This window comes from Fusarium subglutinans (genome assembly GCF_013396075.1).
Source record: "Fusarium subglutinans strain NRRL 66333 chromosome Unknown NRRL66333_c0000007, whole genome shotgun sequence".
Classification (NCBI taxonomy): Eukaryota; Fungi; Ascomycota; class Sordariomycetes; order Hypocreales; family Nectriaceae; genus Fusarium; species Fusarium subglutinans.
In genome coordinates, this window is record NW_023502070.1 from 329,315 (window position 1) to 353,755 (window position 24,441).

The 24,441-nt window shown below is 48.4% G+C and overlaps 10 protein-coding genes across 10 annotated transcripts; 6 read left to right on the forward strand and 4 right to left on the reverse strand.

The window, feature by feature from the left end:
- Positions 1-1,606: 1,606 nt before the first annotated feature.
- On the forward strand, positions 1,607-3,038 carry FSUBG_1410 (uncharacterized protein; the record flags this gene model as incomplete). The annotated part of the gene is made up of 2 exons (XM_036679058.1): positions 1,607-1,723; positions 1,794-3,038. 2 exons carry the CDS (start codon positions 1,607-1,609, stop codon positions 3,036-3,038), a joined length of 1,362 nt encoding a protein of 453 aa, XP_036543120.1.
- Positions 3,039-4,670: 1,632 nt separating this feature from the next.
- On the forward strand, positions 4,671-5,512 carry FSUBG_1411 (minor allergen alt a 7; the record flags this gene model as incomplete). The annotated part of the gene is made up of 2 exons (XM_036679068.1): positions 4,671-4,697; positions 4,925-5,512. The coding sequence occupies 2 exons, from the start codon at positions 4,671-4,673 to the stop codon at positions 5,510-5,512; spliced, it is 615 nt and encodes a 204-aa protein (XP_036543121.1).
- A 779-nt stretch (positions 5,513-6,291) lies between these two features.
- Positions 6,292-7,284, reverse strand: FSUBG_1412 (uncharacterized protein; the record flags this gene model as incomplete). The annotated part of the gene is made up of 2 exons (XM_036679078.1): positions 6,292-7,146; positions 7,204-7,284. The coding sequence occupies 2 exons, from the start codon at positions 7,282-7,284 to the stop codon at positions 6,292-6,294; spliced, it is 936 nt and encodes a 311-aa protein (XP_036543122.1).
- Positions 7,285-9,989: 2,705 nt separating this feature from the next.
- Positions 9,990-10,721, forward strand: FSUBG_1413 (f-box domain protein; the record flags this gene model as incomplete). The annotated part of the gene is made up of 3 exons (XM_036679079.1): positions 9,990-10,056; positions 10,122-10,561; positions 10,614-10,721. The coding sequence occupies 3 exons, from the start codon at positions 9,990-9,992 to the stop codon at positions 10,719-10,721; spliced, it is 615 nt and encodes a 204-aa protein (XP_036543123.1).
- Positions 10,722-11,776: 1,055 nt separating this feature from the next.
- On the forward strand, positions 11,777-12,987 carry FSUBG_1414 (set 5; the record flags this gene model as incomplete). Its single annotated transcript, XM_036679080.1, has 4 exons — positions 11,777-11,935; positions 11,987-12,204; positions 12,259-12,657; positions 12,708-12,987. 4 exons carry the CDS (start codon positions 11,777-11,779, stop codon positions 12,985-12,987), a joined length of 1,056 nt encoding a protein of 351 aa, XP_036543124.1.
- A 745-nt stretch (positions 12,988-13,732) lies between these two features.
- On the forward strand, positions 13,733-15,217 carry FSUBG_1415 (uncharacterized protein; the record flags this gene model as incomplete). Its single annotated transcript, XM_036679081.1, has 1 exon — positions 13,733-15,217. One exon carries the CDS (start codon positions 13,733-13,735, stop codon positions 15,215-15,217), a length of 1,485 nt encoding a protein of 494 aa, XP_036543125.1.
- Positions 15,218-15,450: 233 nt separating this feature from the next.
- FSUBG_1416 (CDC40-cell division control) lies at positions 15,451-17,040 on the reverse strand (the record flags this gene model as incomplete). Its single annotated transcript, XM_036679082.1, has 1 exon — positions 15,451-17,040. One exon carries the CDS (start codon positions 17,038-17,040, stop codon positions 15,451-15,453), a length of 1,590 nt encoding a protein of 529 aa, XP_036543126.1.
- A 1,078-nt stretch (positions 17,041-18,118) lies between these two features.
- Positions 18,119-18,756, reverse strand: FSUBG_1417 (ER-derived vesicles ERV14; the record flags this gene model as incomplete). Its single annotated transcript, XM_036679083.1, has 4 exons — positions 18,119-18,211; positions 18,264-18,330; positions 18,381-18,536; positions 18,653-18,756. The coding sequence occupies 4 exons, from the start codon at positions 18,754-18,756 to the stop codon at positions 18,119-18,121; spliced, it is 420 nt and encodes a 139-aa protein (XP_036543127.1).
- Positions 18,757-19,723: 967 nt separating this feature from the next.
- Positions 19,724-21,101, reverse strand: FSUBG_1418 (methionyl aminopeptidase; the record flags this gene model as incomplete). Its single annotated transcript, XM_036679084.1, has 4 exons — positions 19,724-19,839; positions 19,891-20,437; positions 20,508-20,906; positions 20,958-21,101. The coding sequence occupies 4 exons, from the start codon at positions 21,099-21,101 to the stop codon at positions 19,724-19,726; spliced, it is 1,206 nt and encodes a 401-aa protein (XP_036543128.1).
- A 1,170-nt stretch (positions 21,102-22,271) lies between these two features.
- FSUBG_1419 (Kynurenine 3-monooxygenase) lies at positions 22,272-24,065 on the forward strand (the record flags this gene model as incomplete). Its single annotated transcript, XM_036679085.1, has 4 exons — positions 22,272-22,383; positions 22,550-22,767; positions 22,824-23,246; positions 23,307-24,065. 4 exons carry the CDS (start codon positions 22,272-22,274, stop codon positions 24,063-24,065), a joined length of 1,512 nt encoding a protein of 503 aa, XP_036543129.1.
- Positions 24,066-24,441: the final 376 nt, after the last annotated feature.

Here is a 24,441-nt window from a genome sequence, read left to right on the forward strand (position 1 = left end):
ATGACAACCCTTGCAAAGCCACTGGAGCAAACACTCCATAATACCTAGGTAGTTGACTACCTTAGGTAGGTAGGTAATATCAGAAAAGCACGTTATGACCAAAGCTTTAGAAAAAGACGAATGACAGTAACAAGACTGCCGACAGCTCACCAATGGAACAAGTAAGGTAGGTAGTTTCGTTAATCTGACCTTATGGACGAAGATTAGACAAAGGCAATAATTATTGCATCAGAAGAAAGATGCGGGGAGGCTGAGCTTTAGCAGGGGCCACCTCAGCCACGCCACATCCCTGGAAGGTCAGATTTAAGGGACAGGGCCTTTCAGTAGCGTAGTTTTCATGATCTTTAGCGGCTGGAGAAGCCCGTCTTCGTCGAGGTGGATCTTGAGAGCGAGCCTCGATGGCATGGAACGTAACAAGAGAGCTCTGAGCTATGTACTATTATGTGAAAACGTGTTTGGAAACCGATTAAACTCTTACAAAGAGGAGTCATCGATGAAAATGAGCGACAAAACAAGGGAATTCTTCCGCAGATCTGTGGTGATTGCGTAATGAACTGGGGCCCGTTGGTGCTTATTCCTTGGGGATGAAGCTGTCGTTCAAGGACCGGGTGCAACACTGCGGTCGATGAGTACAAGTTTGAGATATATGTCGGCAAGATAAGAGTTTGGACCTGTTGTACACCAGCCACAACGCCTTGCCATTCCGTCTGATCATCTTTGACAGGCGATTCAAGACAACAGTCGATATGATCTTCAACATCCAATACTCTGAGCCTTAAAGACACACTTATAAACCCTTAAGGGCAAGGTAAGCAGAGGCCACAGCTTGGCCCTGTACCAAGTTACGTAGCCGCTTATGTACTGATGTCACCACCCTTAACGGCCACTGACAAGTCATGATCGTCAAGGAGCAGATAATAGGTGATGGAAGTTACGTTAGCCAATTCCTGATCTGACAGCAGAACAGAACAGGGCAAACCAAGACGACACGGCTCATCCGCTTATTCTGGTCAATGCTAATCTCAATTTCTCGTTTTTAATCTTCTCGTTACACTCGTGATCATATTACTTCCTCCCATTTTTTGTGCTTCCATCAGTGAAACACAGAGCGAGTATAAAGGGTAAAAGGTCCCGAAACACCCCTGCTAGAAGTCCAGGCCCAGGTCCATTTTCATATCCAGTCCAGCTCAGCCAAGCCAAGCCGACTGGACGGGAGAGCCAACCAACCAACCAACCTCGCGCCTCGCGAGCGCCCGATAACTGCGGCTGTGCTGTGCTGTACGGAGTACCTGTGCTGTGCATTGCTTTGCCTGGAAGTTGGAGGCAATAGTCTTCATCTTCTTCTGCTGTGGTTCTGTTCCTCTTAATCAATCTCCTGTCAATCAACCCTTCTTCCCCAGGAACAACGCCTTTTGCCGCAATCGTTGGATCTTATACGAAACTCTGTACTCCCACTTGGTATCGGCAAGCATCGATCATCCAATCGGGCACGCCTCTGTGTGGTCCTCTTCTATCCGCCCTCTCCGACGAATTGTCGCTGGCAATTCACTCTCATTACCAGTACAATTAACTCCTTCTTCTTCTGGATGGTGCAATTTTGTTTGAAATGCATCTGAACGTTCCAATACCGCGTGGCTGGGATGCCACCGCGAGCGCACTTCAACCTCGAGAAACGCCATCTAGCAACGGTGGTGGGGGAACCAATAATACAATTGTCTTTATTGTGAGTTCAACTGGAGTGGAAGAATCGCCGACATCTACCATGGCGCTAACATTTATGTCTCAACGTGCAGGTCATCGGTAGCATTGCCGGTGTAGTGGTAGCCATTACTTTGGCTGTTTGCATAACGAAGGCGCGACAGAAGAAGAAGAAGAAGCCGACAGAAAGTAAAAAGAAGGGAGGCTTTCTTGAACGAATAAGAGGTCGATCGGGGCAGGGCAATTACGAACAGACAGCAGGTGAAGATGGCGGGGAGAGTGGAAGACAATCACATCAGCTCGATCCCACTTCTACTTCAACCAATAACCGACAGAGTCGCAACGGTACCAACGCTGGTGCAACCGTCGACCGAAATACTTCCGTCCGCTCTGTGCTTACATTGCCGGCGTATCGACAGAGCGCAAGCCATAACGAAAGGGTCCTGGGACGAGAAGGCGAGCGAGATGGCGTGGACGTGATCATCGACCTGCCAACTGCAGAGGCAGAGGAAGAAGCGCGAAATGAAGAAATGGAGACTCTCTACCAGATCAGACTGGCTCGACGACAAGCCCTCGCCGAGCGTGAGGAGCGTAGAGAGCGACGCCGCGAGGCACGGCTCAGAAGCGACTATCGCGAGCTTGAGGCGATCAGAGCTGAGACTCGTGCTGCAAACGAGGACAACACTATTACCGAACTACGAACGACTGTGGACCAGATCAAGGACAACAGGCAGAGATCTGTGTCAAGTGTATCATATGCAGACGTAGGTGTTGCACGGCATGACGGAACGAGAATCAGAGCAAACAGTAGCGAGAGTGAGCGTGTTGGCCTGCTCTCCGATGCTGCAAGCATGCAGTCAGGACATCAACGGGGGCGCAGCTATAGCTCTGCTGCTAGTCATGACGACGACTTCGCAAGTCTGGCCCCTACACGTTCCCAAGGAGCTTCTATCCGATCAGGCAGTGCAGATGGCAGAGCTGGCTCGAGTCCTGAGTTGGTCGAAGCAGATCTTGGTGAAGAGGCGATGCCGCCTCCCGAGTACGAGGACATACCACTCACTGATGACCGATCCTCGAATCACGGTCCCCCGCCTGAGTATCCCGGCCCCGAACGTTCCTCATCGCAGAGAACGCAGCGAACTACGGAGCGGGATCTCGGGTCAGATTGGCATGAGATGGACCCAGCTTCAGATGGACAAATCAACAGCCCACCAAGCGGTCAAAGTAATGGTAGCGCGCCTCAACTCCCCAGCTTAAGAATACCGCAACTCCCCGAGATCGTGATCGAACCATCAAGCGCACATCCACGAGACGACGAGCAACGATCACCACACCGATGATATATGAGTCTTTCTTTTAGTTTTTTTTTTTTTTTAAATTGGTTTGTTAACTTCTCATATGGTATTGGTTTATAGTTTTGAACTCCCGATGTATTAGATCATCTTAAACGAAAGCATGGAGTTTGGATTGGGTTGAATCTCTTGAAAGACACTTTGGATTTTTACTTAGGACGGGGTTGGGCCTCAGAGGCGGCATTCGTATTGATCCTTGTGAGTATCGCTTACAGTGTGGCGTTGGTCTTGGCAGATATTGAGTTTCGATGTGTGAGATAGGTAGCTGATGTACAGAAAATGTCAGACTTTAGAGCCAAGCGCACTTACACAGCATGCGAGTCTGGTGAGGCTATCATGTGATGATGCAATTTGATAGCACGTTGGCACGAGCCTTTGTAAGTTGGTCGTAAGCCTCAAGTCAAGCTTGAGACTTTTACCGACTAAGGGAGGGTCCTGGCATGAGACTTATATGCAAAGTCGTCCCATTGATAAGGCGAGAGTGGATGCTCGAGGGCGGTTGGTGACAGGCAAGTGGTTCAGCGGAGCTTCAGCTGCAAGGGGCCAAAAATAATCAAGACGACGGTTGCTGAGATCCACTGAAGGCATGCCTAATCGTGCATCAGCATGAGATTGAGGATGTCGGTGAGAAAGAAGACAGAGGAAGAAGAATATGATGATGATGATGATGTAGAATCAAGAAGAAAGATGAGGTGAGAAGGCATGTGGGTAATGGATATGCAATCATCGAAACAGGAAACCGGATACAGCAAGTGCCGGAGTGAGAAGCCTGAAGTCCTGGACAAAAATTGCAGAATGAAACATACTGGCTTATCAAATGGTTGGATAAGATAGAGAGGCAAGGTAGAAACCATGAGATTTGCAATAACCGCGCGCAGTCGGACAGAGACGTCCCCGCATTGAGTGCATATGTTTTGTCAGGCTCGTGTAATAGAAGCTAAGCGTCTTCTGCTAATCACACATCAGCCTTGACTCAGCAAAGATGCTTTTTAAGAGGGGGGCTAATTATGGGGCTTTCTCGATCGAGGTGGGGTACCGTACCTAGGTACTAACTAATTGTTGAAGAAGAGGTTGATTTTGTTTTGAAGAGTATTACGAGACTTGATATGGGTTTGGAGGAATTGAATATCAGAGGTATCGTGGTAGGAATTAACAGTGAGGAGTGCTTGACTCTGGTTGATTAAGGTAGCTTCCAAATTCAACAAGAAAGATTGAGTTACGGAAGCAATTGTCTTGCATGTCACAGAAGTCATTATTCAGGGACATCCCGAGCTTCACCTCCACTTTTTCTTCAGAGCTGTTCTCAAGGTGTTACCGGTTCAATCCCCAATCCCACATCCACGCGTTCGTAGATTCCGGAACTGGCAGAGTTGCACCAATGATCTCATGAGCGCCCGGCTCATTTCTCCTTAGGTGCATGATACGTACCTTTTTGTGGATAAGATCCCAGTTCCCAGATGTAGAAGCTTCCAACAAGTTCTCCCTCGAGCTATAAGACGAACCCTCCCCTCTCCTGCTGTTGCGTTTCTCTCTGTCTTATCATCACTCAGTACTCATCGCATCTCTATACCTTGTATTTTCTTAATTCTTTACTTGATACCCCCCCACAAGTCATTCACAATGGCTCCCAAGATCGCCATCGTCTACGTATGTTTCACCCCTCCATATCTTGTCATTCCCAGCCCCGCTATCATCATCTCTTCATGATGAACAAACTACCCATTGTTACTCATGTGAGATGCTTGAGGCTGCCATACGTACCAATGAGTGCAACTCAAGATTACACTGTTCAATGGCTTGTGTGTAGCTACGCTCATACAACATTCCACTCGTCACTCCATGACCACAAAACACTAACATAACATATCTCGTAGTACTCCATGTACGGCCACATCAAGCAGCTGGCCGAGGCTGAGAAGGCCGGAATTGAGAAGGCTGGCGGCTCTGCCGACCTCTTCCAGGTCCCCGAGACCCTCCCCGAGGACGTCCTCGCCAAGATGCACGCTCCTCCCAAGCCCACCGATGTCCCTACCCTCGACGACCCCTCCGTCCTTGAGGGCTACGATGCCTTCCTCCTTGGTATCCCCACCCGTTACGGAAACTTCCCCGCCCAGTGGAAGGCTTTTTGGGACAAGACTGGCAAGCAGTGGGCTTCTGGTGGTTTCTGGGGCAAGATGGCCGGTATCTTCGTATCTACCGCCTCCCAGGGTGGTGGTCAGGAGACCACTGCTCAGAACGCTATCTCCACCCTCACTCACCACGGCATCATCTATGTTCCCTTCGGTTACGCCAAGGCTTTCGGTGTCCTGACTGATCTCTCTGAGGTTCGCGGTGGCAGTGCCTGGGGCGCCGGTACCTTCGCTGGTGGTGACGGTTCTCGCCAGCCCTCTGCCAAGGAGCTCGAGCTTGCTCAGATCCAGGGAGAGAACTTCTACCAGACCGTTGCCAAGTTCACCGGTTGACTGCATGGCAGCAGCCAAGCCAAGGCTGCGCCTGAGGTGGCATCGAGCACCAACAAGCCTGCCGAGGCTGAAAAGGATACCACTGCTCCCAAAAAGGAGAACAAGGGACCTCAAGAGCTTAAGGAGGTCAAGGAGGGGCCTTGTGGACTGCCAGCCAAGTGCGTAGTCCAATAGACGAGTTGAACGATAATGGAACGCAAATGCTTAGAATCAGCAACAAATACAAATAAATATTCTTATGATCATGTTAGATGAAGAACTCGCTGTGAAAATCATCACATATACCTCTTGAGAGTCACCTAAAGGGCACGTGAGACGGCGATGCGAATGAGAAATGACGATTAACATCGTTTCCGTGTCAGAGGCTTTCCTCTGTGACTGTTATTTCAATGCCTGGACCATAACTACTTCATGAATATTACCGCTACATACAAGGTGCTACCTGGTAGGTGGATGTCCATTCCAATGCAAGTAATCGAAGAGCGTCGAGATAGTACAGGCAAGCAATAGGTCAATTTTAATCTCTATAGTTGGCTTGGTAGATACCCAAGTGAGTCGACAGGAAGCTGCGCCCAGCACAAACTAGCCCTTGCAATCCGAGAGGATGATTCAAATCTCTAAACACTCGCTAGGGATAGAAAGAAAAGAGGGTATCTTTCGTGCAGTAAAGCCTATTCTTCGTCACAGTCCCCTGCCTTTGCCCCCATTCATAAGACCAAATTCGTAGTCTCCCTCCCAATCCAAGACATGCTTCCTGGCTTCATATTTTTATCTTCATTTTATTTTTGGAAGAGATTTGTCCGCGACCCTTGTGGATTATCCTGGAGTTCACCGTCGTATACCTTGGTTCGCTCGTCTCGAATTGGGCTTGGGACTTGGATCTCTCCTCGGTAGATCTCAATGACGTTTACCAATGGAAGGATAAGAAGCAGCATGGAGAGAAGCTGACCGAAGCTCCACACAGTCTCGCCATTGTCTTTGAGCTCGATTGATGGGTGGCCAAATGCTTGGGAAAGAAGGATAATACGAATAGCTGCTCCAACTGCAATAGCTGTCATCAACACCAACCCGACAACCTGGATGATCTTATAGAACCGTTGCTGCTTGCTGTGAAGATACCAGGTCGCCAGGCCAAAGATGATGCAGTTACCGGCAATAACGACGGTTGTGCCGACGTAAGAAAGACCAGCGTTTGAGGCAGCGCCCTTGCCCTCAACTTCCCACACGCAGGATATGGGGAGAGTTTTGTCGTCAAGACCCTTTGAAACACCCTCGAGAACAAAGACGCCAGACACGCATGATAACGCCAAATTGACGAACATGAGAAACTGTCGCAACCATCGAATCACCCAATCGCGGCGGTAATCTTGTTTAAGAGCCAAAAGTGTCGTGTTATGGGTCGCCATGGAAAGGAGTGACAGCATCCATATGAGGAAGAAGTGATACGGCACTAGACTGTTCATCTTGGCCAGTCCAACACTCTGGATACCAATTCCCTGCATAATTTGAGAGTCGCTATAACCGTTGAGCAGCTTCCGCCGGATGACTGAGTCTCTCCCTCGCATTTCGGCAAAAATGACGCTACTCGATAATATGATGGCGAGCAGCGCCGTGATCATGAAAGATAGTAGGATCTGTCGTGTGTCAGCACCTGTTTATGTTTTCTTCCGATGTACTGGACTGAAGCTTACACCAGCGCCTGCGACGCCGGCATCGCTGGCTGTTGGAGCGGTCGCATTTCGATCGCAGTTGGCGGGTTCCAATAGAGCCATAATGGAGTCAAAATGGGTTAACGAACGTCGTGAGTAGACAAAGAAAATATAGAAGGCATCACCAAAAGACAGAAACTCAGGGTGCAGAGATGACTGGGGCTCGAATGATTATTATGACGTTTAAGCGCGGACCCCTGGTCGCACTGGTATCTGAAACAGGCCCTCTGGTCAGGATCTACACCAACATTGCGGAGTCACTGGATCGCATTTCAAGTTGGCATTGGGGCTGTGTTGACGGTGTTTGGGCCAAATCCTGCCAGCACGCAGCCAGAGGATTTCTTTGTACCTTGGGGGATGCTTGGTTGCCACAAAGAGGTGCCATCAGCCATCAGCCAATCCATGAATGGCCTGGCCTCTATGCAGTCATATTTGCCTGCCGCAAACCCTCGCCATGCAGCCATCAACTCCATTGTATAGGTATGTACTTGGTACTATTTGTGTCTCTGACACAGTAGCAACCAGTTCATCATGGCGGAGATTGAGACAATTCACACAATGGCTCAGACCTGTTTTCGTGGTGGAATGTCACACCCAATTTCTGCCCCGCAGATCGTATCTTGGACTATTCCAAGGACACTACAGTGAATGAAACATTTGATGATTGGCGTCAATTTCTCAATCAACAGTCCAGGAAACACTTCGTTACGAATGCCACCACGCTGTCAGAAAAGATATTTACCCGGCCCTGCTTGACAAGGATAACAGACAGCAGCTCATTGTGCTTTTTGGTTTCCTCGCTTTCAGCTCTTGCTTTCTCGCTAAAAAGTACCTCAAAGCACCAAGATGTGCTGTCGCAGCCTCTCATACTCTCACATGGCGAACAAGCCTCTACTACGTGGAAATATTCATTATCATGGGGTCTCATCGTGGGAGCTTTGCCGACTATTGATCGAGATAATAATGGACATGCTATGCTTTTACCACATCGAGCGAGTTTCGGGGCTTTGGAGGCATGGCTGATCCGTCGCATCACCCCAGTTCTTTGGTACAGGCAGCCAGCAGATGCCCCGATGCTTGCATTTCAAGCCATTTGGCCGGCCTACGATACCTTCAGTCTTTTATATCGTTTGTTTGCTTTCAAGTGAAGGACTCTGGGTGAGGCGTAGGGTAGGCTCCTTCTTGGCCGGGAATGCCTCTGGAAAGGCTTCTGCTCGACTCAAACCCCTCAGATCCTTGCCAACCAGGGGGTCGATAATTTGTCGACGTCTTGAAATAGAAACCAAAGAGCGAGGCACAGGACGAAGCGAGAAGAGGTGGCAAAATTCTCAGCCGCCTGTGCCATGCGGGAAAACATGAAGAAATGCCAGCCAACGTCCCTATCTCGTCGCTAAAACCACAGGAGGAAACGAGACGCCTTGTTGGGCTGGTGCGATATTACCAGCAAGGGTACGACTCGTCGCATGCCAAGACCATATTTTCCAGCAGTGTTGATCAAGTCTCGAAGTGCAGCTCAGACCAAATTCTGACATTGCTGGCATAAAGTGATCTGTCAAGCAAACAGGCTCGATGCCTGATCCCAGTATGCAATAAAGAGCATTCCTTCAGGTAGAAGATGTGCGGATCGCCTGGCTCAATCATAACGAGTGAAAATGACTCGAAGCGAGTGGAAGGATGCGAGCGAGTTTCCCAAAATTGCGACTTGCAGGAGGAGAGGTGGTTTTCTTGGTGTGTTGGACTCACCCGCAGATGAACCAGGCCTAGCTTGACCCGACAGTTTGGATATCACAGTGATAGTGCGACATACCCACATGAGCCTTCCATTCACATGATAAGAGGCGTCGGTCGGGGGACTGGTTCCGCTGCAACTATGTGGATAATAGTCGATGCTGGAAGCAGAAATGAGGACGCGGCCGTCCGCCCAACTGTTTGCCGTTCGTTGCCTCTTGTCGTGTCGTGTTGGCCCGGGCCGCTGGCCGTCATTCGTCTAACAGCTTCGCTTCGCCAGCCGTCTCTTCTCTTCTCCATACGCAAATTGGACCAGGGTCAACCTGATCTCTAGGGCGCAGATATAGGATTTTACCTTTCCATGAGAGTTTTTGGAAAGGACGCACACTACACCATCTGTTGAGTGAAAGGCCGGCTTGGAAACCGGCTTGTATATGTTGGGTTGCGTGCATGATGCAGTCGGTTGCTGGCCATTGAAACGAAACACTGAGCAGCAAATGGCTTCGTTAGGATCCAAATAACAAACCAAACACAAAGGCAGAATGGCACCACAAGCCAGAACATAGCTGGACCATATCAGATGTACCAAAAATCAGCGTCCATTTGATGACCAGCTGATGGCCAGTGGCCTACCGTGAGTGTCAATCACAAATGAAGGAGTGTTGGGTAAATATTAGGCGTAGAGAAGATACCTTCCAACTACCTTAACGAGCTGCCTGTCTCAGCCCCAATGCACAACCAACAGCTAGTTACAATGTTGAAGGATGTCGGGTAGAGAACGAACCACAAACACCCTTGCACCTCGACCCATATCCGACGTGAAGTCTTGGGTGCCGCAACTATTGTTTGCTTGCCATCAGAGGCGTGCATAAGGTAGGTTGGTATGGAGATTGTTGGATGTCATACACTTCCCTGTCTGTCCCCTCCTTGGCTAAGGTAGTCATCTATAGAAGCGCATCTCTCCCACAGAACGTTATCGAGATCACACACACTTCTACCGACTTTTTCTTAATTAACGATGCTTTTGATCCCACGACAACATGCTGGCCCCGTTGGCCGAGCATTTGAACCTGAGCTCAATCGCCCTTCATATTCCCACCAGAAGAAGTATGCATCGAGTTGTCCAACCTGGCTACCAAAAGTTCTTCAAACAAAAAAGCTATCGCTATTAGAACGGCTCCCCAACGATGTGCAGAGGCTCATTTTCTCGAACCTGGACTATCAGTCTCTCATCTTCCTATCCATGGTGAACCGACACTTTCATCGGACAGTAGACCCCCAACGCATGGCAACACTACCAGACAAGTTTGAATTGGTCATGAGAGCAGCAAAGGACTTCCCACAACATTGGGCCAGCGAGAAAAAGAAAGATCAGAGACCCGGAAACCTAGAGTGCTACTGGTGCTTCCGTGTACGGAGTCCGCAACACTTTGATGTGTTACAAGCCAACACGGCCTACTTTGACCCACAAGGCCGATTGGTACCGGAGCAGGAGGCGGGACCTCAAGACCGGTTTGTGCCCCTCCGCCGCTTCTGTATCGGATGTGGAGTAAAGGCTGGACTTCACGCACCATCTGACTGCATCGTGACAAGAACAGGCCTGGACCTCTGGGTTTGCCGATGCCGGCGTGTGTGGCAGAAACCTAACTGCCTGCAGTGTCCAGACTGCTCTTCAACTTGTCCACTGCGGCCCAAAAGGAGGTGGTGTGGCTGTGACTATTCGTCTGCGCGACCCCAGCATTGTGTCCTATTGCATCAGGGAATCTAGGTGATAAGCATTAGCAAAGGAAAGGCATGCATGTATTATGGAGACTACCAAACAGAGATCCCCAGATAGAACAAGGCTACCGTTTCAAGGTATAAACGGAGCTGAGGTTAGTCAGATCGAGTCATGCATGGGCCGAATCCAAGGGACACTTTACGAGAAACTGGGGCAAGAGTACATCCGGGGTATGGAAAACTGTCAATATCCATGTTACTAGCGAATAATCAGAATGATTTTTATGCCTTGAATCCGATTACTGCTTCAGACGTGAAAACATAGCCAACATAATCTTTGGACTGAAATTCCAGAGATGAAAAGCTAGAAATATTTACATCCTTCTAGAAGCAACGTGGTATGCCGCAATTGTTCATCAGATCAGCCAGTGCAATGCATACTCACAACTTGGGCAACTCAGAATCTATCAAAGCAGTTTCCAGAATCTGTATCTTTTAGTCTCGCCTCACGTCTGGAATATGATGCCCAAAGCCGGCCACGTCGGAGATGCGAGCCGTGTGTCATCACCTGACCTCACGCGTTTCGGTGTGGTAATCGTGCAATAGAAGCCCAGGTTCTCCCCCTTTGCTCTGTATGCTTAGGAAAGATTGTTTTTCGTAGTCACATGGTTCCCGTGACATGAAAAATGTTTCATCGGTGAGGATGGTTGGGGTTGAAGGTTTGCTGGACTTTATTGGGTGTTTTGTTGTCCCTTGCTGAGCGGTAGAAATATATCGGGAAAGGCTTTCGAGGTCTTATACAGGTAGTATTTCTGATCTGTAATTCTTTTAAGCTAAGCGGCATCCATTATTGTCTGTCACACATATGCAATTAGCTTTGTTTCTACAACTCAATCACTATTTGCATCATTGTTGCCCACATCAATGCTCAAGGAGTCCGCCGTGATTCACAATCACTCCCCCAACAATACCTATATAAGCAATCAGGCCTTTACATTAGCTATTCTAATTCTCTTCCTCTAACATTCTGTTTGCTTCCATCCAGGAGCCTTCCCTCAAATACCAGCTATCACCTTTTCTTTGTCTTCATTCGCTGTGCCTATCCATCATGGGTGACAATATCTCTCAGCCGCCGGATGAGCCTGTCCTCGGTCCAGCCCTAACACCACCAAGCATTGAAGATATTCCGACTCTTGATCTCCTTGTCAAGCTAGAGCTGGACCGGGGCAGCGAGGGAAGTAAACCATGCGATGACAAAGAGACAGAGGTGCAAGCACTTTCAAACTATACTACCCCCAGGATTAACACACTCTGCTAGATCACTGAAGCTCATCCAGAGAAAGACGTTCTCTCGGAATCTATTGCAGATGATGTCCATCCATCACGCGGCGACGAAACAACTCAGAACCATGAGCAGGGACTTTTTGATGATATCGCCACTGAGTATGGGGATACTTCGGGTTCCGAACCAGATTTTTCATCGAGCTCAGAATTTGACTGCGGGTCGGATGATGAGAATGAAGAAACAACAGACGAGTAAGACACTGAGGAATTGTTGAGGAAGTCGTTTCTGTTGACGTTACCTTTTAGTTTGATCCGCCATGTCACAGCTCATCGAGGCGAGCCGTTTGAGTACGTCTATCGCTTTCCTCCTGTGAAGCCCCTAGATCCGATCAAAAGTCCCCAAATTACTGCCATGGAGCCTGCTGGCTTACCCTTGACACCATCTGCCACTACGGATGTTCTCTTTCAAAATGACTTTTTCATCGTCAAGCGATCCGTCATCGCGGGATGGGGCGCCTTCGCAGTCAAAGACCTCGAGATTGGAGACAAAATTCTCGTCGAAAGACCACTATTCACTGCCGATAACAACACGCTGTACAAGGAATTCGACAAACTGGATCGGGAATCGCAGGACATTGCGCTGGGCCTTCATGCTAACAGCTATTGTAAATTCCAGAGCATCAAGGCCGTCTGGACTACAAACTGGTAAGTTGAGAGTTGAGGAACGAAGAAAACAGGTCTGAACGTGCTTTTAGCTTTTCAACAGGCGTTTGGGATGAAGCAGGCCTTTTCCCTATTGCGTCCCGCTTCAATCACACATGCCATCCGAGACAGACCGTTAAATACCACTACAATAAAGTTGACGAGGTACTTGAGATGGAAGTCAAGGCAAATCTTATCAAACAAGGCGAAGAGTTGACCATCTCTTATGGTTACGGGCTGACTCCCGCCGATTTGTTCTATCGCTATGGGTTCAGATGCCGCTGTGGAGGATGCTCGGGATGGACAGAAGAGGATGAGAGGAGAATGTGGTGATCAAAAAGAGAATATCACATTGCGAGTGGCCTGTTGCTTTTCTTGGTCTTGATACGGCTGAGATGGCTTTGGTTCCGGCATTTTAGACAGGATTGACACTTCTGGCCTATGTTTGATTGGGTTTGTATTGACCTAATATACCTAGGTAGGGTCATTCTTTGGTCCTTGGGAGATGGGAACAGCTTTGGGCGAAGAGCAACCACTCTGGGTATAGGCGTTGAAATGATACAAACGATAGAAATTATCGCCATGAACTTTCGGTCCGTTGTTAGTTGTGATGTTTCTTTGTTAATTGTCGATGTGAAGTCCCTGTGCTCAAAGACAGGTAGTTTTGATTATTTCTCCTTGTTGTTTTATGTCTTTCGAGATAAACTTGAAAAGTACATAGAAAGGATTTCAAAAGTTGAGAGAATATCGCAAGCTCCATTGCCGCGCTGTTTATTCATTGTAGGAGTCACCGGTGTCTGCCTACACTAAGTCAATCTGAGCCTCAACAAAGACACCGTATGAGTCAATCACCAACGAAGCACAGTGACCATTCGTGAAATACAGCATTTATATCATGCCATCAAACAAAGAACGTTTTCCTCTAACTTAACTACATATTATTTTCGCAACACAAAGCACCTTCTCTCTCTATCTCAATGCCTTCATCTTCCCAAAACTATCAATCCTCAAACATCACCAACTATCTACACGCACATTGACAAATAATTTCGACAGAAGACAACAACATTCACAAATAATGGGCCTATACACGGTCATTGAGGGAAACACTCCTGATAGTGTGACGGGCTGGTCGAATTACCAGAATAATTCTGGCAATGATGTCTTTTACTTCAGTTTCGCCGAACTAGCCATGCAGATTGTCCTCTCAGCGGACCATCAGACCATGATTTCATGCCAAATCATTGATACATATAGGCTATTTTCGAGAAAGTTAATAGATCCTCTTCGCCAAGAAGTCCGCTCTATCATGAGAACAGCCCTTGGAGACGACTCTTGCCATGTCAGGGGGTTTGATCTGCAAATCGCCATTCTTCAGATGTTGGAAGTAATTCAAGAATTTGAACTGGCACAACAGTCTTCCAAACCAGAAAAGTACGAGAAAGGTTATGCAGCAGACGAGGTTTCAGACTGGAACGAAGTTATCAACAACCCCTTCGGTCTCGATGTGTCAACCATCCAAGACACAGCCTATTCAATCCTCCATAAAACACCCGAGGAACTGACAGTTGGTATCCCCAAAGAATGGAGAGTCATTCACATGGAATCTGTTCTTCGCCACGATCTCGTCAGACGCTTCTGGAGCTACCAGGAGTCGCTGGAAACAGACCTGAAATCCTACGGGACGAGTTTACGAGACAGAATTCCGCCCCATTCGAAGCTGGCAGGCCAAGTCCGAGCCCAAATTAGTCACGAGACTATTATCCAGGACATGACTACTCCTCGTGTGACTTTCCACGGCACTCCTCTTCAGTCAGTAGGATCGATTGTCCGCCATGGCTTCAAGATGCCTGGCAAAATAGTCGAAGGGCAAGTCGTCGCCTCTCCTAGATCGGGCATAGTATTCGATCGAGGAATCTACTCATCTCAAGAGGCATTTTATGCTATATCTTATGCTCGTGGGCAGAGAGAGATGACCCCAGTCGGTATGCTACCTAGTATGCGGTTATTTGTCTGCGCTACCATCATGGGTAGAACATATACCGGGAGTGACGGACGCCATGGTCCCTTGATTGAAGGTTATGACTCACACTTCGATGGGGGGTTTGAATACATCGTCCACAATGAACGAGCCATGATTCCCTGTTACGTCATTCACCTCGATCTCGGCTCAGAGGCAGCCAAGCAGGCCCTCAACGACGTACAGACAAACCCTGAGGATTTCTACAACCTGACCAAGACCAAGAAGCGCCCCGAAGCGAAAAGCACGGCGCCTGGAGATATCCAACGTGAGAAGGAAGCTAGAAAAGCGGCAGCTCTGAAGTGGTTCCCTTATGGCTTTGGCCCTGCTACGGGTACAAGATTTGTGATTGAGGAGGTGGGCGAGATTTCGGATGATGAAGAGGAATACGGAGACTGGCAAGCTGACAAGCATGGCTATGTTTCGGACGACGAGGGGTGGGAGTACTATGATGAGAATGGAAATCTGGTGAAGGAAAAGAGGCGTTTGATGGATCAATATCAGCATGCCACGCGGGCACATAAGTATAAAAGGGGGCCCTGATCCCCAGGGAAGCAAACTCTGGACCGCGCCAAGATTAAGTAGTCTAAATGCATACTAAGATATCCCAAACCCACCTAAGTCCTTTCGTCACTTAGGATAGAGGCCCTAAGTTTTCTCTCCCAAGCCTGTCAAAGAAGAATTATCCAGTGTCCATTGCAGTAAATTGTGTGTGTTTTCTTCTAATCCCGAACGCCATGCCATGCAGTCCATCCATCCATCATATGATACATCCTCTAATCCCAGTACCTAATCTCACCGTCCAGACCCGCCGTAACCACCTTGCTGGTCTCCTGAGGATGCCATTTGACAGTGGTGACAGCCTGGTTACCAGCCTTGAACTTGTGATACATCTTACACGTCTTCCAGTCCCAGAAACATACATAACCACCAGAGTCACCTGAGGCAAGGAATTGTCCATCAGGACTGCAGTCGAGATCGATACCAAGACCGGCGTTGTTGTGGCCGCGGTAGCTCTTCTTTCGATTCTGTCGGAACTTGTCGTTCGCGCCATAGACAAGGATCTGGTTATCAGAACTCTGATATGCGACGTACTTGCCGCTGGGGTGAGGCGCCGCGCGGGTCATAGGGTACATATCTGGTTCAGCGATGTATTTGATGGGGACGGGAATGTTGTAGTCCCACGCTCGGAGAGACTTGTCGTCAGAAGTTGTCATGAAGCGTCGGTTCTCGTCAACGAACGTGATGGTGTTGATGGCAGCTAAGTGATGATCATACTCCTGGACAACCTCGTTCGGTGTTCGAATATCGAATTGGACAATCTTCTTATCCGACATACCGGCCAAAAACTCATTCGCATGCTCAGGATCAGGATTGAATTTGATGACATGGGGAGTTTTGCCCGTCGTGAACTTGCTCACGCAAACACCCTTCTCAGTATCCCAGAGCTTGATCATGCGGTCGTAGGAAGACGAGAGAAACTGAGTGCCCGATGTGTTGAAGCAAATATCTGAAATAGCTTTTGAGTGTCCAGAGTATGTTCGTAGGAGCTCCCGTTCATGGTACACATCGAAGATCTTGACGGTAGTGTCGGCACTGGCTGATAGGAGCAAATGTCCAGAAGAAGGGAAGAAACGTAGCGCAGTAATCGCCTTGGAATGGTTCTTCCAAGAGTGAATCTGCTGCTTGGGAATGAAGTTGGTGACGCTTCCCACTTCTTTTCGAAGGTCGATGTCCAAGTCTTGAGGAACGTGCATATAAGTCCTTCCCTGATAATCGTACTCGGCGGATCCGTGGAACGTCGTGGTCTCGTCACCCATCTCCTCGGCCTCCTTCCGTCGTTCCAAAGCCTTGGTTGGTGCCTTGACAATTGTTCCACTCTCGACAACCTCTTCCTCCTCTTCGACAATCTCATATTCCTCATCGCTCGCCAATTCTTCGCCGTCCGCAACAACCTCGTATTCTGCCTTTTTGTATCGTGCCCAAGGTCCGACATAAGACCCAGGCCCCTCTGCAATGGTCGCGCTGCCCTTGCTCTCTCGCCCAGCTCGTATCCTGGCAGCCTCTGCTTTTTGCTCTGCATTCGTTTGGTACTCTCGTTCAGGGCCACCTCGTCGCTCGATAGCACGATGCTTACTCCGGAATGTGTGTTCGCTTAGAAAAGTCTCCTCTGCGTGTCCAGTTGGTACGCTCTTGCGCTTCAAAATGTTGTTCTCGTCCTTGAACGGGTTTAATGGCCCAGCCTTGGGACGCGATAGGTCTTCAGCCGAATAAGGCACAACAGCATGATCAGGTTCGGCTTGTTCTCGAACTATGAGCGCATCTTGCGGCGCCATATTTGGCGGATATTCGCCAAAGTCCGCCATGATGATTCAAATATGCCCTTGGGTGGGTTGAAGGAAAGAGGTTGTCCCAGCTACTGATGATTAAGAAAACAAAAGAGTTAACTGTATTTGTACTGCTTGGTTAAAGCAGCAATCGAGTCATTGAGACAGATAAACCTTATCTGATTCTGACTTCTGCGATGACCGACTCGCTATTTTACTTGTTGGTGGAAACACTAAAAGTCTCGATGGACTTGTGCAGGACGGAATGAAGGAAAAGGCTTGATGAAGGGAATGCAGATGATTGATAGAGTTTGAACGTCGCAAAGCACAGGTAGGTATCCGTAGGTTAGTAGTCATGCTTCAACAAGCGCGACAGAGCAGATCGCGAAAACATGAATAGTCACGTGACTCTGGTCGCAATCGCATGTTCCCTAAGAAATGGGAGAAATTTTATAAGATCCCTAAATCAAACGCATAGTCTTACCTAAGGCCTATCATATCTATGCTGAATTTATCTAAATTTTCTTTTGTCGTTTAGGATAAAGGCTCTGAGTTATCTTCCCAAAGGCAGTGTTTGGCTGTTTAAGCCCGAGCACCTCAAGGAATATGAGTAATGTTTGTCATGAGTTGTAAGTCATATACTGTACATAAAGAAACTATGCATCTCATCCAAAGTATCAAAACTGGCCATTTTATTCGGTCATTAATCAATTATCACACCGGGCTCAAACGCTGAAGGACGACGGGACGAGACCACCACCAAGTGCGGTCAATGCCTCAGTCTCCAACAGAACATGCCACCCACCGCCTTCATGAAGTAATCAACCAGAGCGCCAGCTGGCATGATACCAGGATATATACGCCAAGCCCACCTCTTAAAAATAAAAATAAAAAAGCTATCATCATCATCTATACTGTCTTCCACTCGTTGTGTACTGCCGTAGCAGATTCATGTCGTGTTCTCTTGTTGTCGTCGCGTGACTAGTCGACTCGGCCCTGGGTGTCAGCTGAACTCGACCAGCTTGTTAAGATATTGCAATCTGTCCTATCTGACGTAGCCGAACATTGCCTAACATCGGTGATATCGGACCGCGGCTCATTTGAGAGGGGTAGCATTTTAGGAGGACTCGTCTCGGATAAGAGCAACAATCATGCTGTAAAGGTAGAAGAAGAACATGAGCAGGTGAAAGCCAAGCTTGAAGAAAGATTCCTGTTGTTGGGTTAATACTGCGCTTTGCTACGAGTCAAGCTAGACCACATACCTTTTTGTGAACATTGAGCTTGCGGAAGATCTCAGTCGCATCGAGGAGATGAGTGTTGTCAACAATCCTAGCCACGGTCAGTCTATTGTCGCAAAACTCGGGATGTAGTCGACATACTTCTTGACGTTCCAGCCAAGGAGAGGCAAGTTGAGAATGAGAGGGATCCAATAACCGTTGATGAGGAAGAGGAAGGTCAAGAAACCGTGCACAGCAGCCTCGGGGATAATATAGGTATTGAGTCGGTTGCAGAGGTCAATGGGGTTAATATAATCACTGTTACCATATGCGATTAGTTTTCATCTCATTAAATGCTTTGAATACGCGCATCTGTGAGGCGCAAAGTTTGACACTCTAGATAGCAGCGTTTGCAAGAACCATGGGATCCATACCATTCCAAATCACTGTACATAATAGTGAAGAAAACCTGTAAAAAGAGGTTGACGGCGTTGATAAGCACCGACAACAAAAACAGCCAAGCTTCTCCAGACATCATGTTGGGCTAAGTGTAAATGTGACGTTGAGGATTGGTGATCGAGTTGGGATGACGATGTCGGTCGAGGACAGCTGTTTGACAAGCTCTGTCACAAGCTGCAGATCGCGGTGCAAGGCGAGAGATGATAAGCTTCGGAGTGGTACAGTTCGCGAAAAGCTCTGGGTAGGTAGTTGAATATGCCAAAGTTGCCTTGCAGAGAAGATTTCTTAGTCACGGAGCGTGAGGGGAATAACAGAGTGCAAGAGGAGAAATCTTGGTGGCGGGCAATGGATGGTGTGGAAGGGTAGCGTTGGTGAGTTCTGGTGGAGATATGGTGGAGGTGGACCTGGAGAGGTTAGGTTAAGTTAGGTTCTTGGGCTGGTCAGATAAAAACTAGCCGCGATGATGGAAGCGGCGACAGCTCAGGGCACACCCTCGAAGCTGACAGTAGGGACATTGTGCTGAAAACCCCCTGTAATCCCAGTGGCCTCTGTCTTGATCCCCTGTCCGCAAAACGCCTTCTACGGCGGATGGCGTGGCCGAGTGACGCCTGCATGTGGCTGGGAGGGTTCACTGAGCCTTTGAGAGGCAGGGTTTATTACTCTCCAACTTTGGCAGCGAGAGCCATTTGCGTCACTCCACAGATACCTAGATAAGCCTGCATCCGGGGATATGCACCACGGACATCGACAATGATGTAACGACGTGTGGCCTGACTTGACCAAGCTAGCCAAGCAAGGCTGATCAACGTCAATAGCCACATGAACATCATGGTTCACATGCTTCTACAGTAACCTTAATAGAAGACTCTTATCAACCACTCAAAACTCAAGCAAAAATGTGTCAATATATCAATTTTGGGTTCATGCCTCGCTGCCCGCCGTTATAATGCACCGTCAATCAGCCAACAACCCCTCATCCCCACCAACTCCAGAACATGATATCGCCAAAACATATGATTTCTTCATATAACAACACTCATAATGCTCTATGCCTGGGTTTCTCCGTTCTCGGTGCCAGGCATCGGTAGGGCGCCACCAGGAGAATCTGGCTGTCTCGCGGTCAAAATCTCAACACCATCTTCTGTAACTAGAAGAGTGTGCTCTGCGATTCATATTAGCATATATCACCACCACACTTCCAAAGGATACTTACCAAACTGAGCTGTCAGCTTACCATCAATGGTGGTGCTGGTCCAGTTGTCAGGCCAAGTGATATCTCTGTACTTGCCCAGGGCAATCATGGGCTCAATAGTAAAGGTCATTCCAGGCTTGCACTCTCCAACAGTCTTGTTCTTGGCGTAGTGAGGGACGTTGGGGGGGCAATGGAAAAGCTTGCCGACTCCGTGGCCACAGTAAGTTCGGATAACGCTGCAGTTGTGCTTCTTGGCATGCTTCTCAATAATGTTACCAAATTCTCGGATCAGAGTACCGGGCTTGACGGCCTTGATAGACTCATCTAAGCATTGTCGTGCCGTTTCAACCACACGAACAGTATCGGGGTCGGCCTTGGCCTTGTCTCCAATGTAATATGTCTCGTTCAAATCTGCGTGGTACCCTTCGTGGTACAGGGAAACGTCGATGTTGAGAATATCACCGTCAAGCAGAACACGCTGGTCAGGAATACCGTGGCAGATGACTTCGTTAACGGACGTGCAGCAAGACTTGGGGAAGTTGTTGTAGTTCAGAGGAGAAGGGTAGGACTAGGTCGAGTTAGCCATCAGGAGTAGACTTCTGTGCTTCGAAAATTCGTGAGTAAATCCCAATACGTACGTTTCGCTCGATACAAGCCTTGTGAACAATCTCATCGATGTAGTCGGTCGTCACTCCAGGCTTAGCGGCAGCGGCCGCGATGTCGAGGACCTCTCGCGCGAGCTTGCAACTCTTTCGCATAGCATCCTGGCCCTTCTTGTCTAGAATTTCGATCTTGTTACGGTTGGTGAGGGATCGGCTATATCTGGGGTTGCCGTCTTGCCACCACACGGGGTGAGGAATTGACTGAGGAAGAGTTCGGTGCGGCGACAGAGGATAGACGGGTCGCAAGGTTCCAGAGTACGGAAAGTTAGGGAATGGGTTATAGTAGCCGGTAGCTGGATCTGGTGAGATTGCTTTCGGAGCTTTCAGGTGGTGGAGGATATTACTTTGCGACTTGTGCATTGTCTTGTGGATGCCCTGTGACGGAGTAAGTTTATGTCGCTGTCGCAAAGTGGTGAATTCACGTACCCAGTTTCTCTTAAAGCACTCCTGAGAGCAGAAGTAGCTGTCCTTGACTCCCAGCTTCAAACAAGTTGGGCATTGAAGGGATCCAGCTTCATTCTGGCAGTCGGCGCCCATACACTCCTTCTTGGCGGGGGGATCAGCAGTCATTGTGTCGGTATCAATGTATATACTCGAGCAAACAGGTTGTGTCGTGCGAAAAGGAATGTACAAATCAAGAAAGAAATCACACCCAGGAGTGCGAGTTTTTCAAGCAATTAAAATGCGATCACAAAGCGCCAAACAGTGTAGTCGTAGAGTCGTGTCTAGGTCGTGGTGCAACTTTCACACGAGAGCAAAAGATCGACTCGGCCCCATTCGCTATAGGTTGATAAGCATCGATAAGGGTAGTCGCTAACAATGGCCAGTTACGCTTGGCGACGGTCTGGAGCTCTTCTAACAGAGCCTGAGACGGTGGGGCAGTTGAACATGTTTTGTGCAATTTTATGCATATGCTTCACTAACAGAACCTGCTGGCGCTCTCTTGTAAACGGTGCTGTTTTGGGTAAGTGGGGGGTTTACGGCACAACGGAGACGTGATCAGTAACGGTGGTCCATGCGAACTTGTTAGTGCTTCAGCGAAGACTGAGCATGTGAATGACAAGGAACTCAAATTGGTCTCTATAGGGGATTTCTTACAAACTCACGTCTCACCAAGCATCTGCGTTTCTGCTCGTTTCAGTCGAGAATAGTTCCATGATATCCGTGTCTAGTTTGAGTCAAGCATGTCATTTCTGAGCAGACAGTTGTGAGATCTGGAGAATTAGGAGCCTGATAAATACATATTCAACCTGCACAAGAGCAGAAAGAGAACTAAAGAAAGCGCTTTGAAGTGAGCGATGGGCCACCGAGGACAACAAGTTGGCAATACTAGTACGTGCACCGGCTTCGCTCTATCTTAATGACAACGACCCATCGGAGCAGTCAAAACACACTCACTTGGTCACAGCTAGCGGCCTCTTCATTGGATCATAGTCCAAACCTAGTCGCTTTAGAACTGTACCGTTTTTTTAACCTACAGCGGCATTACTTACTACAACACCGAATGCTACCTAGTAGTTAGTGGTCTTGTGGGTGACTGAGGTTGTTCTCGCTCTTCTGTAGGTAGTGGATGAAGTGGGTCCCCGCTTCCGGCCGGCCGCTATCGCTTTGATGCAACAGTAACAGCCGGCCTATCGGGGCTTGAATCGGTCCTCGATCTATTAGCATGGCGACCTTAATATCTCGCCATCTCTTGACATTTTTTGTCTCCTTTCGCCCTTGGCAAACTTCCTGGGCAAGATGGTAAAACCTCAGAAGATCGTCGTTGTAGGTGCTGGCCCTGTTGGTTCTCTGGCAGCTTTGTATGCTGCTCAGAGAGGCCATGAAGTTGAAGTTTATGAGTTGCGACCGGGTAAGTGAACATTTTCTAACATGTTTCCCATTGGCGCATAGCGAAAGACTCGAATACGTCCCGCAGCCCCGAGGAAACTCCTTTGAAGCACTCGCGACTCGTGAAGAGAGTCTTTTACGAAAATTCTCTTCAACTGCTCGAGAGGCGCATTCGCTGACTGGTCTAGACCTCCGGGATCCCAGCACTATCCCACTCAACTTTACAAAATCTATCAATCTTGCAATATCAGAGCGTGGAATTAATGCTATGCGTCATGCTGGTCAACCGGGCCTCCTTGACCATGTCATGTCGACAACAATTCCAATGAGAGGCCGCATGATTCATGGTAGAGGCCCAACTGGAGCACTCTTTGAGCAGTCTCAAGACTACGATGTCAGGGGACGAGTATGCATAATTACCTCAACTCCCGTGTGGCATGTGAAACTGACGATTCCAAACAGGCAATTCATGCCATTGATCGGGCAGGCTTAAACAAGCGGTTGCTCGATATCCTGGATAATATGCCTAATGTCAAGTTATTCTTCAACCACAAGCTCACAGGCGCCGACTATCGCGAATGCAAAGCTTGGTTTGAAGTGGCCGACGCAAAGTCGTCCCAAGAGTCTCGCCCCAAGGAAATCGGCATTTCCTTTGATCTTATGATTGGAGCTGACGGCGCCCATTCTGCTGTTCGCTACCATCTTATGAAGTTTACCCGGATGAACTACCAGCAGGAGTACATTGATACTCTATGGTGCGAGTTCCAGCTCAAGCCTGTCAAGACTGATGAAACAGCCGATCCAATGGCCAAGTTCCGAATATCGCCTAATCACTTGCATATTTGGCCCGGCAAGGATTTCATGTTCATTGCTATTCCCAGCGATGTATGTTCTTTCCTATCTGTTCCCGTTGGTTCTCCACAATTTATTGACTCTTTTGCTTAGGACGGCTCATTCACATGCACACTCTTTATGCCTAGCAAGGATTTCGCAGATCTGGAGAATAACCCTGCCAGCGTTCCGGCATTCTTCGACAGCCATTTCCCAGGCGTTACGGACTTGATACCAGGCGATGAGTTGATTGAATCTTTCAACACAAATCCTCACCTCCCACTTATCAGTCTCAAGTGCAGGCCGTATCATTACGACTCTTCTTGTGTTATTGTTGGCGATGCCGCACATGCCATGGTGCCTTTCTATGGCCAAGGCATGAACGCGGGCATGGAGGATGTCCGAATTCTCTTTTCAATACTTGACAAACACGCGCAGATCGACGAGTCCAATGACCCGGCCAGCGAATCATCTAAATCTGAGCCAGCTTTCCATCGATCACTTGCATTAGCGGAGTACTCAGCGGTCCGACCAGCCGACGCCCATGCAATCAACGATCTTGCCCTGCAAAATTATGTCGAGATGCGATCCTCAGTCTTGTCAAAACGTTACAGGTTGAGAAAGTATCTCGAAGAGATGATGAGCGTGTACTTCCCTCGCCTTGGCTGGCAGACGAAATACTCCCGAGTCAGCTTCAGCAACGAGGGTTATCTGGACGTCATCAACAAGAGTGATGCCCAAGGTAGGATATTGGTGCGAAGTTTCTTGACTCTGGTTGCCAGTCCTTTCTTGGTTTCTGCCGCGGTGTTTGCATACAGGTACCGACGGTCGTTTTCTGCTATGATGAAGGCTGTTCGACAGCTTCCCTCGTGAGGTAACTGAACCGCCAATTTGGTACGATGTATCAGTGGAAATGCTGGCTTAGTTATTAGGAATCATGTATCTCTGCTCAATTGCTGGAAAAGTTGGCTATAGTTAAAGGTCAAATTGTAATATAGAACTAAAACCAGCATAAGCAGGACCAAACCCGGAAGAAACGCAAGAATTTCAACCTTCAATTCTCAGAAACGACCTTCTCTACTATCTGTGATTCCACTGAATTTGTTCCAAGAGCGTCAAGTGTATGGCTGGTCTACAAAGTTCAAGTCAGTCAGTCTAGGAGTTGATAGAGCGTTGGCGATTGGCAGCGCCACCACTCTTATTCAACAGCGAATTCGAATTATTTGTGATACATCAACATCGAATTCAC